We start from the raw sequence: 17,956 nt of genomic DNA, 5'->3' as shown, positions 1-17,956 counted from the left end.
GAATTCAGGGTGCACAGACGCAAAGACACACAAACATGATTTCTTTTCTTAATTTGAATGATTTTGAGATTGTTTTTCATTCAGAGTTAAAGGGACAAAAAGGCACCGGACAAAGTGACGGGAGACACATGTTATGAGATGGGACTATGATAGGGATACAGGTATCTCTGCAGTTCAGTGAGGAGAAATGTGTCATTTCAAGGTGGTTAATGGAATGAATTTAAGTCCTTGTTCAAGGGCAAAACTGCAGAGTGAGCAAGGAGCGAGCTGAAGCCACAAGACAGCAGAATGACAGATGCAGCAGTTTGTTTGACCCTCTGATTCGTAACAGAGTCGAGCTCACAGCCGGAGCAATGTCACTCACAAACATACAGTATCTCTCTGTCCCATCGCTCTGCGCTGCACTGATATCACTCTGTCACTGCCGATACTGATCCTGTGGACTAAAGTTTAAATACGAGGCTTGGGCAATATCCAAAATGTAATTTCGCGATACTGTCCCGTCAAAATATCCCCATATGCGATATTATCGCCATTCATGGGGGAGGGTCGATATTTGATTTATTCGAGAAATATTGTGATATTCGATATTATCGAATATTTGGCTTTTTAAAATTTGTTTGGGATGACACTGATCAAATTGAAAGATATTGGCACAAACAAAAATGGCTATCTGGCTTTAATCTAAAAATATTGTTATCTGTATTGGCCTTCAACAAACCATTCAATGTGTGTAAAAATGATCTTATTAACAATCTGACACCGGTACGAGCCTGCTGTCCCTCTGCCTCCTCACAGCATCCGGGGCCCTCCGGCTGAGCCAGGGGCATCATGGGAAGTTCCAGCTCCTCCCTCGTTGAAGAGGCCGAGGGCGACGCTGCGTCCCGGGGCTCGGCTCTGCCCCCCTCCCCCGTCATGGGCTGTTTGAGGAGCAGCCAGAGCACCTTCATCCCCCGGCAGCTTCCCAGACCCACCAGGCACCGAGAGCGCAGGTGAGCCCGGAGCCAGGAGCCGCGCTGGAGACTGGTGACATGTTTGGCTGTTGGGCCGCGATTTGGTTTGCACACTGTAAACCCTGTGCAGTCACAGAGTCAGGCCTGGGACAGCAACCGCCATGAGTTTATAGAAGCATTTAATGGACAGACCTTAGATTTCCATTAGGATTTACAGCAGGCATTGTTAATTGAGACAGTGAAGCCTTTTGTTTTTGCTTGATTTGTTTGAGCTTTCAATGCCCTTTGCATCATGCGCTCCATTCTGCGCACCCTTCTTATTTTCACAATAATCAGCCTAATATCTCATGAAAGACATTGTAGGATTAAGTATTCTTTTGCCAAATGAAGCCATGTCTTTCATTGCTTTAGTTTAGGCTATGGAAATCTTACACTAAAATAAGTTGCAAGTGGTAAATCCGGCGCCCCTGAAAGGAAACGTGTAAAAAATTAAAAAATGCGGTCAGTGTCGGCCAAAAAGTTCATCTCATGCAAGATACTCACTCGTACGTACGAGATAAACTTAAGTTTTGGCCGACATTGATTGCAAACATTTTTTTTTCCCCCTCAGGGCTTCTGTAACTTCACAGTCTGACATTGCCAGAAACCCTGAAAGCTTTAGCTCCGTTTGCTCTGGAAGAAAAAGAACCTCTTCCTGTTTTGTGCCGTAAAGCGATCCAGCAGATTTCCCTCCACATCTGGCTCACAATGTAAAATGCAGAGTAGAGGCTGACAGTCATCTTGGCGATGGTCTTGTTTGTTTATGGTAATTATACTAATGTCTCAAAATGAATGTGCTAAAAATGTATTGATGTTAAAAAGCTACAAGTCGCGCCTTTAATTTGGCAAGTATAGCTGAATGGATGGGATAGTTAATTTATATTCTACAGTTGTAGCTCAAGAGTATTTGTACATGTCATAGGCCTGCTTTGTTGAATGACTTGGAGTCGTTACATGTGGGATATTTTATGTTAGTGGAGCTCCAGGCTAGTGTTGCCATGAATTTTTCATGATGCGTCAGAATGAAGTCAGTCCCGGCCTTCCATAGTTTTGTGCAAATCCCCCCTTATTGATTAGTACAGTGTCTAATATTCTGTCTATATTCTGTCTAATGTGAGTCTGTGAGTCTCCTCCGCTGCCACCACACGTTCCCCCGCCTGTATCTGACTCGGTGCCAGGCGGGAGTCGAGTTACTCACTGACAGGAAATGTAATGCCATTGGGGAATCCCTGATGGTTGCCTCCCTGCCTTAGCTGTAGATGGAGGGCTGGAAAGGCAAAAAGACTCGGAGGTTTTCAGAAGGAATTCAGGTCTGTAGATATTCCTACATTAAGGTTGACGCATATGGATCAAAGTTTTCATCATCAAAATACTATTTGAAAATCAAAAAAAAAAAAAAGTTGAAATGCATTGATGACAAGTGATTTCTGGAGACATAATCGTTGTTCTATTTTACTTATTTCAAAATTTTAAAAAGACAAAAAGTTGCAAAAAGCAGAACATTTTGCTGAAGCATTGAATAATCAGTTGAAAGTATGATTTAATAAATTCGCAGTTGGTATTTCCAATGATGTGCAGAGGAGGGACACATGCAGGTGAGAAGCCGCCTTGCTGTGGGTTCTCCACGTTTGGTGTATGTGTGAACTTAATTAATTAATTCAGAGCGCTGTCAAAATTCACATTAATATTTTCTCTGCATCGTCCAGGCGGAGGACGAGCTGCAGCAGTGACTTCAGATGTTTGTAACACTGAACCAAACATCAACAAGTAAACAACTGGAGTGTGTTACCGAGCCGCTGACCACTCCACACTGCAAAAATGTCTTCCCTTCATCATGCCTGCTATCTGAACCTTTTAAATGCATCTTTTCTTTTCTTTTCTTTTCTTTTCTTCTCTTCTCTTTTCTCCTGGAGCTAGTCTGTGCATTAGACAAAGCGTCACACTGTCTGAAGGAATGAACCTGAGAATAGTCAGTTGGGAATGCTGCATAATGAGACGACCGATGATGTCATTCAGGTGGCAGCCATTATTTATGAGCGCCTTTGATTGAAATGGCAGTAAATTCCTAAGAGATGTCAGCATTGCATTGAGTGTTTGAATACAATGTGATATAATTGCTGCTGGGCAAAAGAATTGAGTTATTATTGATGAATAACAGCTTTTTTTAATTAATGTGTGTGCCGCCTTTTCAAGGAAAGTGCTTTCGAAATGCTTTTAAAAGTTTGACTATGTGCATATGGGCAGACTTTTACAGTTTAGGAGAGAAAAGTAATAGCTGAGCTCTGCATCACAAGAACACCTGCACATTTAGCCAGTTTGCACTGCAGTAACCCATCCAGGTAGGGCTGCGCTGGGGGGTTTGGGCGTGATGCCAAGACTTACAGTACAGCTCGAATGTGGGCCAGCCAGCGCACAGATGTCCCAGAGGCTCCTTGTGTCCAAATTTCTCCCTGGATGCTACGGCACAGCTAATCTGGGTCTGCTGCACAGTCCCAGACTCTCTGCACAATGAGGGAAGTGAATCTTGTGTGGATTATAGTGTTTTTGTACCCAGTTCATTAGATTACAAAGAGCTGAGCACACTGCACATAAGCTATTTTTACTAGTGGTGAAATGTCTGGCACAGTACACAAGGGAGGTAAGAGATTCACAGATGTGGCGCATCGGTTTCTGTGAGGAACAAGTTGAAGCACATTTTATGTTGTTTACAGTTGTGCAGCATTTTGTATCATTAGCATATTCATGCATTTTAATTTTCTCTGTCAGCCGCCACAGGGTAAGAAACAGCAAGAATTGCTATGCACCCGTTTATATTGGGGCTTTTCATACATCTTCCCCAGCTTTTTCTGCATCTTCTTCCCACGTATTTTGCTGTTACTTGAAGCTAGAGTTCAACCGATATGGGTTTCCAAAGGCCGATACTGATATCTTTTGATTGAAGCTGCCGATAGCTATCTGTACTGGTAGTCAGTGTCTGTAAATGTGACCATTTTCATGCCAAAAAATACCCAAAATTGGAAGTTTCCCCCAGAATTGTATTCTTGTCAGAGTGGAAAAGCCTCTGAAACATCTAGACCATGGGACACTAAAACTCTCCACTGAAACCCCCGATAATCATTAAAAAATAATTCTTCTGATCTGATCAAAATTCATAATTCAGGTTCAGATCTTCCTACAGACAACCAGTGTAGTATTGATCAATTCTACAATAAATATGTAATCAATCAAACTGCATCATATCCATCATATCAGAGGTGGACCACACTGACTAGCTGATTTTTAATAGGGCCAATATCCTGAGAAGTTTATGTTCTTTTCTCTCCAGTTTCTCTTCCGGTTCGATGCCCATGCAGAGCAGCCAGTGGGCGTGCGGCTGCTGTACCTTCCTCAACGCGGCCGGCGCGCCCCGCTGCTCCATCTGTGAAGCTCCTCGCCGACGGCCCGAGGCCCGCTGGATGTGGCGGGGGAGCGGCAGGGAGGAGCGCCGCTGGTCCTGCCCCCGCTGTACGCTGGCCAACTCCCCCAGCAGCCTGGCCTGCTCGCTCTGCGGCTACAGCGGAGCGCCGGGCGGACAGGAGCCGCCCCGGGACTCGTCCGAGGACCAGCCCCGACCCCGACGCTCCAGCAGCTGCTCCGCCCCCCTGAGGCCGCCCCAGATGCCGTCCGCAGACCCGTGCGGGCAGCAGAGAAACAGTCAGAAGGGGAAACAGCCAGAAGACGTAGGTGTCGAGGGACTGGCGTGGGACTGTTCGAGGTGCACCCTCCAGAACACCCCCATCTCCATGTCCTGCTCTGCGTGCGGCGGCCCCCGCAAACTGTCCCTCCCCCAGATTCCCGCCGAGTCCTTGCTCATGCCTGAAGTCTGCGATCAAACAGGAGAACAACAACCAGAACCTCCGGCCGCGGCGCTGTCCCTCTCCATCTCCACCAGGGGGGAATCCCTCCCGGCCGAAGCCCCGTACCCGCAGCCTGCCCCCTCAGCGCTCGCCGCGCCGTCTCCGGGGCAGAACAACCCGGTCCCCTGCAGCCGCAGAGAGGTGCCGCCCCCACAGGCGTGTCTCAGCCAAGCACACGCCTCCAGTCCCTCTCCCTCAACGCCCGCTGCCTCACATCTCTCCGTCCAACAAGAGCCGCTGCCCAGCCGGCGGCTCAGCATCCTAAAAGAGGAAATGTCACCGCTATCACCAGCATCGGACGCCTCTAAATCATTTCCGCCCCGTGCCGCCCCTCCGGACGGGACGGAGCAGTGGTCGTGTCCCGCCTGCACCCTCATCAACGAGGTGAAGGCCAAGCACTGCCTGGCCTGCCACACGCCTCAGCTGTACCTCACACAGCTCAGACCGGCCGCCGGCCTCAAGAGGAAGGAGAGCATGCTGGTGGAGGCCCGGCGGCAGAATGATGAAGGAGAGGCCAAAGAGCTGTGGGAGAACATCATCAGCTTCTGCAGAGAGGTTTGTATTCAACTCGGTTAGAGCAGCATTTGAGATTTAGGGTCATTTAGGGTCCAATTACACCTGTAGTTTGTTTTCTCTGGTTCAAACATAGTGGAAATGTTTACTTTGTTGAATTTTTGTATTTGGTTCGTTCAAGTTCACACTGCCCAATTACAAGTGAACCAGGGCTTGTAAACAAAAATCACATGGACTCACAAGTAGCTAATTTATTGTACTGCAAAAAAAATCTCCATCTTAACAAGTCATTTAGTCTATTATTATTAGTCCTAAAAGCGTAATTTTCTTAAAATAAGTGAAAAAATCTGCCAGTGGGGTTCGATAATTTCACTTGTGTCCAATGCAAATAAAGTTGTTTCAAGAATTTTGTAGAATCGAGTGTCATTTTCTTGATAGCAGTGCAGTGATCTGCCTTATTCTCACTGATTTCAACATACTGACACTCTATCTCTCCTCACTGGCAGAATTTTTCTCTTGGTTTAAGAAAAATAAGATTTGAAGGCTGAATATGAGACTAAATGACTGTCATCCTACCAGTTTATAGATTTTGGCAGTGGAGGGGTCAAAACAAATCTGATTCCAGTTCCTGGAACTTTAGCTAAGCATGTTGGACTTGTCTGTCTCTTCTTCTCTGGTGTTCATACCAGAGAGGAACACATGAAGGGACAGCTGAATATGAGCTTGAGTCCAGACTTCATTTTGTTCTGCTAGGCTTTCCAAGCTTGAGGAACTGCTGGCTATCAGATGTCAACATCCGTCTCCTTATACCCATAAAACCTTGCTTTTTCGGTCGTTTCCTGTAATTGGTTCGGATTACATTCTCACTCCTAATAAACCGCACTGCAGTTCTCTTGTTAGAGGACAGAGACTCACATTTTCAGGCATCTCGGTGCTTTGGTGCCACCTAAATTCGAATGATGCAAAAGTAACCGAACTAAAGGAGGAAATGTTCCGGGGTTCAATTAAACCGCTCCGAACATGCTTGGTGTGAATGTGCCCTAAGATCATTTTGTGGAAATGAACACACACATTTAGCTTGAATGCTGAGATTGAAAAGGTATAATTGCCTTGTCTTTGGTGAATTAGATCTGCTGAAGCTCACAGCTGGTGTCACTACTGAATCTGTATGAATCTTTGTGAGAAAATACAAACACATCACTTCTCTGTCTCCACCACCTGAATGTTGCCATTTTGTTGTGTAGTTTGTTTTTTTTAGTATGCTAGTGCTACTTGTTTTTGTGTGCTTTATCATGGTTTTACTGTAAAAGTGCTATTCCTGTGCCCTCCCATGTTGTTCTTGTTGTCTTGAAGTGTGTTACACTTCTGTTTAAGATGCAAAAAGTACATTTGATTTCATGTGATGTGATTCAGTCTTCTTTCCCACCGCTCTCCCAGAACGCCGTGACGTTTGTGGACGACAGTTTCCCTCCCGGCCCAAAGTCCGTTGGCTTCCCGGAGGACGACAGCGTCCAGCAGCGGGTCAGGAAGTGGCTCCGCCCCCAAGAAATCAACTGCTGCAGCTTCAGAGAGCGTGGGGTGAAGTGGTCCGTTTTCCGCACGCTTCGCCCGTCCGACATCCTGCAGGGACTTCTGGGTAACTGCTGGTAAGCCCAGACCAAAAAAGCTATTTACACAACGATTTAGTGGTCATCGCAAATGGGTTAGGATGAAGTCAACATTCAAATTCACAGCACACTATAATGACATTTAAAGTGATGTTGGAGTTTGGTTGTACCTTGGGTTGTGTATCTTCCTCCATGATAAAACCACAAAATCGGTGATTCTCTGTAATCTGTTGCTCCGGTAGAGGAGATTGGAAAATTGAGTTTTTTTCTCTCTCCATTCACTGCCATTGTATGGAGGAACAGTCTGAAAATCACATTTCTAGCACAAAACGAACGTTAACAAAGCAGATTCTGACAATATATAAAAAAACTAGTCCTGTGGCTGAATTTTGGTTAAGTGAATCGCTTTCTTTATGTTTATTAAACCTTTAAGTTTAGGGAATGTGAAAAAGCTCAACACTTTCTCAATACCTAATACTGAAGTGTCCCTGAACAACGCACTTGACCCTCTAACCCAGCGGTGTCCAATCATTAGTACACCTTCAGCCAGACTAATCAGTGAAATCAGCTGGTGTGTGTTTGGTTTGAAGGAAAACCTGCAGACTCTTGGTCCTCCGTGTCACATGGTTGGACACCACTGCTCTAACTGCTCTGGTGGAGCTGCTCAGGTCACATTCACACCAAGCATGTGTGGAGAACTTTGTTTGAAGTCTGCAGCGTTTCCTCCTTTAGTTCGGTTAATTTGTCCAGGTGAGAACGATGCCATTCGAACTCTGTAACACCAAATAACAGCACCGAGACGCCTGAAAATGTCTCTATCTTCTTCCAAGAGAACTGGTTTGTTAGGAGTGAGAATGAAATCTGAACCAACTGCAGGAAACAACCCCAAAATGCAAGGATTTATGGTAATAAGAAGACAGATGTTGACATCTGATAGCCAGCAGTTCCTCATGCTTGGAAAGCCGAGCAGAACAAAACAAAGTCTGGACTGAAGCTCATATTCAGCTACCTTCTTAACTGGTGTGAACACCAGAGAAGAAGAGACAGACAAGTCCAACATGCTTAGCTAAAGTTCCAGGAACTGGAATCAGATTTGTTTTAACTCTCCCACTGCCAAAATCTATAAACTGGTGGGATGACCGGTCACCAAAACTCTGTCCAATAAATGAGCTACTTGTGAGTCCATGTGACTTTTGTTTACAAGTCCTGGTTCGCTTGTAATTGGTCAGTGTAAACCTAAACAAACCAAATACAAAAATGCAACACAGTAAACTTTTCCACCATGGTTTGCACCGAAGAAAACAAGCTGCCAGTGTGATTGCAGCAGAGGACTGCGGTTGTACTGCACAGCTCCCAGGTGTGAATGTGTAGAAATGCATTAATGTGAAGCAGTGCATGCTCAGCAAACCCTCCCTGAATAACTTTTAGCTGTGACCAGCAGTGAGTATAAGTCACTCTGTCAGTCGGTCCGTTCGGTTGGTCCCAAAATTTTTAAAAAGCTCTACTGCGCATGTGCCATAATAAAGACTCTGAGCCTGTCTGTCACATCACTTTGAGTGCAGCTCGGTTGGTGAAGCGTAGGTTTGCCACACCAGTGATCCGGGGGTCTAATCCCAAGTGAGTCGGCCACAGTTTATCACAAATTACGTGCTTGTGTTTTTGAAAGTGCAGTTTGTGCTTGTTTCTTTAAAAGCTCAGAGCAGAGATGTCGTTCAGTATTCACCGAAGCGAACCCCGGACGGACCTGGCCGACCATCTGACAGCTCTGCTCTGTCTGAATGTGTTGGAAAGCAGGTTCCTGAGCGCTTTGGCGGTCCTGGCTGAGCGTCCGGAGCTGGTGGAGAAGGTGATGGTGACGCGCTCGCTGTGTCCGGAGGGAGCCTATCAGGTGCGTCTGTGTAAGGACGGCTCCTGGACCACGGTGCTGGTGGACGACATGCTGCCGTGTGACGAGTACGGCCACCTGCTCTTCTCTCAGGTGAAACATCCGCCTGCAGTCAACACTCAACCATCTTTTCCCAGAGCAAACAACAGGAAACATGACGTCCCCCACAAATGATGTAACTTTGATTTTCCAGGTTTCATCAAAATTGGGCCAGTGATGTAGAAGTGCTTTCAAAGTTTGAAATTTTGCCCTTTAATTATAGCATCTTTAACGCCAAAACACAGTGCCAACATGTCATCAACATGGTCATTTTGTGCTATGGGACAGTAAATATCTTACTGGCTTCCACCTGCCAGTCCCACAGGCATTACCATTATTACAAACGCATGTTGTACAGCCAAGCTTTGTTCAAACCCACAAAGCTTTATTTTAAATTGTAGTCAAGATCCCAACGTCTCCAAAGATATCAAACATGTCAGGCGGAATTACAGGGAAATGGTAAAATAAAATGGTGCACAAACATCTACATTTTTTCCATTTGATGTAAGGGTGCAGCCATAAAAAAATGCATCTTGGATTTGAATATTTCACTCTGTATAAGCAGCTGGAAAAAAAGCTTTTTCTGACTTTGAAGGTTAAGGGAAAGTTTAAGGGGAAAGTTTAAGGGGAAAGTTTAAGGGGAAAGTCAGGGTGCAACGGGTTAAACTCCTTCTGTCTTCCTCTCTGACGTGCTGACACGCGGCGCTCCCCCAGGCCCAGCGGAGGCAGCTGTGGGTGGCGCTGATAGAAAAAGCCCTGGCCAAACTCCACGGCTCCTACTTCGCCCTGCAGGCGGGCCGCGCCATCGAGGGCCTGTCGACGCTGACCGGCGCCCCCTGCGAGTCGCTGGCCCTCCAGGTCAGCAGCACCAACCCCAGGGAGGACCCCATCGACACCGACCTCATCTGGGCCAAGATGCTGAGCTCCAAAGAGGCGGGGTGCGTATCAGAGGAACGTTCGATTCTCATCTGTTATCTTATTGTCCTTTCATAAAACGGTATTACCCATAACTCTGTTGTGTGCTGCTGCTACACCAGTTTCCTTATGGGAGCGTCCTGCGGAGGAGGAAACATGAAGGTGGACGACTCAGAGTACGAGTCGCTGGGTTTACGTCCACGACACGCCTACTCTGTTCTCGATGTTCGTGACGTAGACAGTCACAGGTGAGCGTTCACTTAGTCTGTTTTTGCTGCATGTTATGGCTGCGGAGAAGACGGTTCCTATTGGAGAGTATATTCCCAGAGGAATAGATAGAGAGAATAGATCCCAAGGTTTTCAAAGATACGATATGTCAGGCTGAATTACAGGGAAATGTGTATAAAATGATGCACAAGACATCCATAAAAAATGGCGTCTTGGGTTTGAATTTTTCACTCAATATAAGCAGCTATAGCTTCAATGAAGCGTTGGAAGGAGCAGATACAGAATATGTATATAACATTGTCGTACAGTATAGAAAAAGTTTTTTTTATCACTTTGAAGCTACTTAAGGGGAAATTTAAGGGGAAACTCAGGATGCAGCCACCCTGATTATCCAATGGACCGTGTAGAAGATACGTCAGAACGTCATTCAGTGTGTATGCCAAATTTATTAAACACTTTCCCATGTTTTGAAAGATAACGATGATCCCTGCCACCTGCCTCCTGTCTCAGGTTGCTGCAGCTCAGGAACCCGTGGGGGCGTTTCTCCTGGACGGGACCGTGGGCGGACAGCTGGCCCAACTGGCCTCCGCACCTGAAGAGGGAGCTGTGCGCCCAGCGGGCCGAGGACGGCCTGTTCTGGATGGACTTCTGGGATTTCATCAGGTAGACCGGGGATCATTTCCAGCCAGACCGTAGGGAAGAACGCACTGACGCTGAGAGACTTTCATCAAGCTGCGGTGGCTTCAAGTTAGCTGCAGTGTGTTCAGTTCAGTGGGCTCGCTAAAGTCCCACGTGATTCAAAACACTGACGTCTCTGCTCCCAGCGTGAACTGTTGCCTTCCAGTCGACACTCAGGGAACAGAAGACGTGCGTCTCAGGAAGCTCAATCTGAAAAATCTGAAAAAATTGCACAAAAATCTATGCAACACAGGGAGAAATAGTAAAGAATAAAGCAATAAGGCCCACGAGGCCATGGTTTACAGTGATTTTAGAACAGCTAAGGGGCCTAACAACGCCCCTTAGTTGTTCTAAAATCACTGTAAACCACGGCCTCGCGGGGCTTATTGCTTTTATAAAACGGTTACTACATATACCTGGCAAGGTTTCATAAAATAAACACACAGCAGCAAAAAATGCAATAATTTATTGATAACAAATAATCATTCTTCTGCCAAGCAATGTAGTTCTTCAGCGACGTTTAGCAGAATGGTTGCCAAGCAACACACAGACGCAGACACAGACAATTTGTTTGGCGCAGTAATACTGATGTGATGCGGTCACAGGTGTGTGTTTATAGAGTATTTTAAAACGGCTTCAAACGCAGCTCAGCCAATCATAATCAAGGACCGGAACTATCCGTTTTATAATATTTCATTTAAAAAACTGGGTTTGTTTTTTCAGATGTGAAAAGAAAGATCAAGAATAATCAATATGTGAATGATTTCATTTTAGTGTGTGTTTGTGTGTGTGTGTGTCTCTGTGTGTGTGCATGTGTCCTCACATGTCTGTGAGTGTGTGTTTGACCCTGGCAGGTACTTTGACTCGGTGGATATCTGTAAGATCCACTCGGACTGGCAGGAGGTGCGGGTGCCCGGTGTTTTCCCCAGAGGGGCCGACGTGCCGGTGACCGCCGTGTCCATCACCGTGCTGGAGAGAACCACTGTCGAGCTGGCCTTGTTCCAGGAGGGCAGCAGGTACCGCAGGCACACGCCATCTGTCCGTCATCTCCTTCATCACTCCACCAGTCCAACCGGTGGAGACCAGAACGGAAATAAACTGTTTGGAGGGAAATAAAGAGCTAGGAGTGTCTTGAATTTCCAATTGGAGAGGTTGGGGGGATGTTGTTGTTCCAAAACAGAGTTCAGGCCAGAAAGTGAGTCTTGAAAGCCAGAAATCCAGTAATCGTTGAGTCAGTGGTATTGATCAACAACCCTGTCAACCCCCCTGCAGATATATTATGGTCAGTTTGTGCTATGTGGCACTGTTACCACTCCCAAAGTGGGAAGGTAACATTTTAGACTGGATGTCATGTTTTAAGGGTTAATTTAAGGGTTGTTAGTAGGTTAGCTATTGGATGATTTATGAATGTCATCTTGGGACTGAGGTTTGCATTCCTTAGTGTTTTTGTCCTTTATATTACTATTCTTTTGTGACTTCAAACACTTTGTGGTGAAACATATTCCTGTATTGTATACAGGTGAATCTCTATTGTAGATGGATACTTAAAAGATTTTTTCATGATTATTATATGGATTGTGGCTATGTCTCCCTTTGTCCCAACATCCATCTGTTTTGGGCATATCAACTGTGGACTGTTATTCTTTGATTGAGTCAGTGTGTATTGTGTAAGTACATATGGTGAAACGTTCCACACCCTTCTTCCTCTAATCCTCCTTTTGCTGCAGTGCTATGCGACAAAATCTTACTTGTTGCCCCTTTAAGTTAAAATCCAATCAGGGCTGTCTGAGATATCGCGTGTGATGGATGAACGAACGAAGAAACAAACAAAAGAATGAGTGAACTAACAGATGGAACCTGATCCATAGTCCCTCCCCTCTTGATTTTACTGCTATACCTCCTGAACGTTTCCCCCTCTCCTCCCTCCCTCATCCCTCCCTCAGGCGGTGGGACACGGCAGAGAGCCACCTGTTGGACCTGTGTGTGCTGGTGTTCAGGGCCGGGTACGACAGCTGCGGCGCCCTGGCGCTGGGTCGCCTCCTGGCCCACAGCCGGCGCTCGGTGAGGAGGTTCGTGGGCTGCGACGTCATGCTGGAGCCGGGGGAATACGCCGTCCTCTGCTGCGCCTTCAACCACTGGCAGAGCTCCGACACGGACGGGACAGGTGGGAGCTGCGGTTAGGACGGTTCTGAAGGCTGAAACTGATACCTGTGTGTTTAAAATGAAGCTGCCGATATAGACTGTATTTTGTGTCAATCTTCAGTATCTTTCACTATTTCACTAATTTCACTGTTTTCATACCACAAAATCCAAAAAATGACAAGCACTCACTGCCAAGAATGGAAAAACAATTCAATTAAAGAGTAACTAAACCCAAATCTGTGTAAAGCCTGACATCTAATGGTTTAAAGCATGTTACTGAAATGGCCATCTGCTATTGGCTGATAAGATGAGATAAGATGAGATAAGATAAGCAGGGGTGGGTAGTAACGCATTACAAGTAACGCACATGAGTAAAAAAGTAGTTTTTTTTAAGGAACGAGTACTTTTAGTTCTTTTTTTTAAACTGTACTTCTACTCTTTACTCAAGTATATTTTTGAGCCAGTAATCTACTTTTTACTTCACTACATTTGCCATTGATACCTTTGTTACAACTAGTCTGCTCTAAATGCGGGGATTGAGTGTAGGGGGGAGAGCGCGCGAGGAGCACCTCTACTGCAGATGCCAAGCTGCCAGCTGCCTGGAAGAAAAATAAGCTCCACCTGTCTTTTGACCACGATGATGACGGAGCAAAACCCAGAACAAGAGGCAGCTTCCAACAAATGGGTATCCCCAAATGAAAAATGTGAATGTAAAGAAGTTTTCATTCTCTAGTTGATTGACTGAGGTCTTGGTACAAGGAGTAATACTACAGAACAGAAAATCTGAGTTTTAATTAATTGTATTGTATTCGATATCTACTGCATTTTGGGGCTGTAATAGGTTTGGTTACTTTGATAATGTCTGTAAATACTAGAGTTAAACAGACTTATATTCTGTTTTATAAAGGGCTAAGAAAGTTTTATCAACAAGTGCTGTTTTTTCATTATTTTGCACTGGCCCGCACACCCTAAAAAATATTAAAATGGAAAGTAACTTGTACTTTGAGTAATTTATTAACCAGGTACTTTTTTACTTTTACTTGAGTATAGATTTTCAGTACTCTACCCACCACTGAAGATAAGATAAGATGAGATGAGATAAGATAAGATAAGATAAGATAAGATAAGATAAGATAAGATAAGATAAGATAGCACTTTATAATCTTTGGCTCTTTGGTGCCAGGTGATGTCACCACCTGTTGTACTCTATAGAAGGTGACATCACCTGGCATCAAAGATCAGCCAATAGCAGATGGCAATTTCAGTAGCATGCTTTTTACCAATAGATGTCAGGCTTTACACAGATTTGGGTTTGAGTTTTAGTTACTCTCAAAGGATACTCAATATTAGCAAAAAATATTGGCTATCGGCAGCTTTAATCCAAAAAATATCTGTATTGGTATCGGTATCAACCTTCAAATATACAGTATATAATATATATCGGTCGAACCCTAGTTCTTAGTCAGCTTGCAGGACTATAAGGAATAAGAGCCATGATACAGTTCTTGTGCATTCTTTGACTTTTTTTAATTACTCAGTTGACAAAGCGTAGCTCTGTGTCTCTTCAGCGAGCTGCTACCGGTCTGAGCCTCCTGGCTACATGCTGGCGGTCTACAGCTCCAGGCTGCTGATGGTGGAGCAGGTGACGGCCTCCACCACCACCATCGCCGACGCCATCGTCCAGCTGACCGAGACCAAGGGCGAGAGACACGAGGTGAGAGGCATGCTGGGTAAGACCTGGATCATCTGTTAGGGTTAAATAGGAGATGTGGCTCGTTTTGATGTTGTTTTGACGTTTATGAATACATACATTCAATGCATGTTGATGAAGACAGTCCTGTGTAGGAGTCGGGAGTCGGGGTCCGCTCCAGAAGACCCACAGCTGCGTAGCACTAACTGGTTGTCTCTGTCAGGGCCGGGAGGGGATGACCTGCTACTACCTGACCCACGGCTGGGCTGGGCTGATCGTCATGGTGGAGAACCGGCACCCCCGTCATCACCTGCATGTGTCCTGCGACTGCAGCGACAGCTTCAACGTGGTGTCGACCCGCTGCAGCCTCAAAACCATCGACAGCATCCCTCCTCTGCACAGGTACGCTACGCCAGAAACTGCTGTTTGACACCTCCAATCTACAGCTGACACATGAATTAAACAAGTTTTGGGTCATGTATGTGTATAATGTGTGATAATACAGCTGCAATTAGGATTAGACCGATATATCAGTTTGCCAATTGATCTGGCCGATATTGGCCTTTTATTAAAATCAGCCAGTTATTATATGCATGCTTTATACATTAATAAGTATGCATACATTTATTTTAGTAATATTATTATTATTATTATCTTGGCTTTCAATGGAATAGTGTCCCATAATGGTCTAAATGCTGTTTCAGAGGCTTTTCCATCCAGACAAGAATACATTTCTGGGGAAAACACTGAATTTTGGGGGGAAATTTTTGGTATGAACATGATCAAATTAAACTCTATTGAATATCGCCACAAAATGCTGACAATCGGCAGCTTCAATCCAAAAACTATCGATATCTGCTTTCAAAAACCCATAACGTCTGAACCTTATCTACAGCCCAAATTTTGTTTCCAAGACTTTTTTGTTCAAATTCTTCCTCATTTCTCCAAAGTTGTCTACCCCAGCTTTAACTAAATGTTGGTGTAGATTCATGCATGACAATCTGCTGCCTAATCTCACTTGCCAACTGGGCTAGTGCTAGCTTTTTTGGACTCGGCCGCTCCCATCACTCACCTCGAGCGAGTCATTCTGTTTACCAAAGGCTTATTACATCATATATGAGGTGATGTATGATGTATGTGGGTTTTGTGTGACTATCACATGCTCATTCACAACCTCCAGCCCTATTGAAGTGACTAAATATCTCTTTTGGCTGGGACACCATCAAAGTTGCCATGGACAGGATTAGAGAGATGACATTAAATAGGAGGGACATTAAGCTGCAGAAACAATCATAGACCAGTTGGATATAGAATATATGTTGGATTCAGTGAGAATGAGGCATTATTTCTCTCCCAGACAGGTGCTTGTGGTTCTGTCCCAACTAGAGGGAAACGCCGGCTTCTCCATCACACACAGACTGGCCCACCGCAAGGCCGTCCAGGCTTCTCTGGGAAACTGGAGTCCCACCAAGGCGACGCACAGTCCGGCTCTCAGACCAGAGACAGCAGGGCTTCATCAGCCTCGACCGCTATGACCGCTGACCAGCAGCCCTCCACCGGGGGGGCGAGCGCACAACCACAGGGAGGAACGAGACAAGAAGAGATCTGTCTCTTACACCGGACCCGGGGCGAGGAGACAACATCGCTGTGTGGAGGCAGTTTCTGTAATGAAGGGATCATCAGATTTAGGGAGCAGGCAGACGTGGGGAAGAAGAGGCTGATTGGAGTTTTAGTTATACAGACATTTCTCAGAGGCAGAGTTGCTCTCTAGGCAGAAATAATCTCATTGGTTAGTTAAACCTCAGTGGGCGGAGCCAAAAAACCACAGTTTTTCTAACTAGACTGAAGCCCAGTGAAAAAGGCAAGGGGTAGGGAACTAATTATGAAGCCTAGACGCTCTTGCTAACTGAAATATATATATAGCCATACTAAATGATCTAGGTAAGTTAGTTAGCAAGCCTCCTGACCTTCCCATTTGTATTTTTCATTTCAATTTTGACGACAACTAGAGACTAGAGAGGAGCTCACACTCACTAATGGAAGAAAAAAAACAGTGCAAATTGCTTCAGGTTACCCCATCATTAATTTTTTGCACCAATGATGGGGTAACCCAAAAACGTTTCACACTGTTTCACCTGAACAAATGCAATTTTATTGGTTGTATGTAGAATAAATACTTCTATTCCAATATCTCTGAATAGTTTCTTCTTCCATTGGTGAGTGCAAGCTCCTCTATCTGTCCAGCCAGTACAGTAAGTATGGATTCATTCGTTTTAGTTTATATTTTGACCAGAGTTCCTTCTTTGCCTTTCAACTTCACCAGTTAGCTAACTTGCCCTCTGAAAAAATGTGGTTCTTTGGCTCCGCCCATTCTGGTTGAACTAACCAATGAGATTATTTCTGCCTCCAGAGCAGCTCGGCCTTCGAGAAACGTTTGTATAACTAATAAGACTCTAATCTGCGAACAGCAGCTGCACATCCCTTGACAAGGATAACATTTAGAACAGACCTTGTTAGTCAACTCATAATGCACTTTATATTTTCCAAAGACATTTTAGATCATAGGATGGTCTTGTGGTCCATACTGTCTTAACTGCACTGGTGATAGATGAATAGGAGTTGTTTTTAGTCAACTGTGTTTGAGCAAGCTGCCAAGACTATTCACAGGAATACCACACCATGTGTAGTTTACTGGGAAACAGGGTGTTTGTTCATCCGAGTGTTACAGTATTATTGAATCATATTGCAGTCTTGATCCTTTTAAAGGAAACATATGGGACAGGGTTAAATAAAGTCTTTTAGTACTGGAAATACAGTTGAGAGTCTGTGAAAACCACTGCGCACTTGTAATAGCACTTTATGCACTTAAAACTATGCTGGATTCCCATGGAGTTTCATATGCATCCATGCAAAAACACCATAAGATTGTTGGAGAGAACATAAAAAACTATGCAATTGTTTGAAAACTATTATGATGATTTATGTGAAAACATGCATTGCTCTCTCTATCTCTGCTAATCGTTTTATCTCTGTAATGTTTATTTGTGGGGTTAAGATATGTTTTAATATATTTTTTGTATATGTTTCAAATGTTTTGTCATATTTATATTTTTTTCCATTAATGTATTCCATTCTGTTCCATTTCATTACTTGCCAATAATAGAGGCCTTTGTTTTTAAATTGTAAGAAAGTTTTAATAGATGACTGTTGGTTGGATAAACAGTTAATGCAATATTTCATGATGGTTGTAAATAGCGAGTAAATTAGGTGCGTGGGGCTTGTTGGTAACCAGTCATCTGTTTTGAATGTTGAATAACTCCTGTCTGTGTATGGCATTTTTGCCATTAATTATAGGCTTTTCCTCCACCGTG

At 44.7% G+C, this 17,956-nt stretch overlaps 1 protein-coding gene across 1 annotated transcript; it reads left to right on the top strand.

Moving 5' to 3' along the window:
- The first annotated feature begins 831 nt into the window (after positions 1–831).
- LOC139907764 (calpain-15-like) lies at positions 832–16,120 on the top strand. Its single transcript, XM_071894262.2, has 12 exons — positions 832–992; positions 4,318–5,443; positions 6,839–7,047; positions 8,803–8,986; positions 9,647–9,870; positions 9,970–10,095; positions 10,586–10,738; positions 11,608–11,769; positions 12,697–12,917; positions 14,464–14,609; positions 14,809–14,987; positions 15,943–16,120. The coding sequence occupies exons 1-12, from the start codon at positions 832–834 to the stop codon at positions 16,118–16,120; spliced, it is 3,069 nt and encodes a 1,022-aa protein (XP_071750363.2).
- Positions 16,121–17,956: the final 1,836 nt, after the last annotated feature.

The sequence above is a fragment of the Centroberyx gerrardi genome, chromosome 7 (genome assembly GCF_048128805.1).
Source record: "Centroberyx gerrardi isolate f3 chromosome 7, fCenGer3.hap1.cur.20231027, whole genome shotgun sequence".
Classification (NCBI taxonomy): domain Eukaryota; kingdom Metazoa; phylum Chordata; class Actinopteri; order Beryciformes; family Berycidae; genus Centroberyx; species Centroberyx gerrardi.
The sequence above is the reverse complement of the archived record's forward strand: the minus strand, read 5'-3'. Positions and strand labels throughout refer to the sequence as shown.

What these genes read in the sequence shown, in the direction of transcription:
- LOC139907764 (XM_071894262.2), top strand. Translation starts at nt 832, where the DNA reads ATGGGAAGTTCCAGCTCCTCCCTCGTTGAAGAGGCCGAGGGCGACGCT. An exon ending in TCATCAGCTTCTGCAGAGAG is followed by an intron (nt 5,444 to 6,838) that starts GTTTGTATTCAA and finishes CCGCTCTCCCAG; the next exon opens with AACGCCGTGACGTTTGTGGA. An exon ending in CCAAGGGCGAGAGACACGAG is followed by an intron (nt 14,610 to 14,808) that starts GTGAGAGGCATG and finishes TGTCTCTGTCAG; the next exon opens with GGCCGGGAGGGGATGACCTG.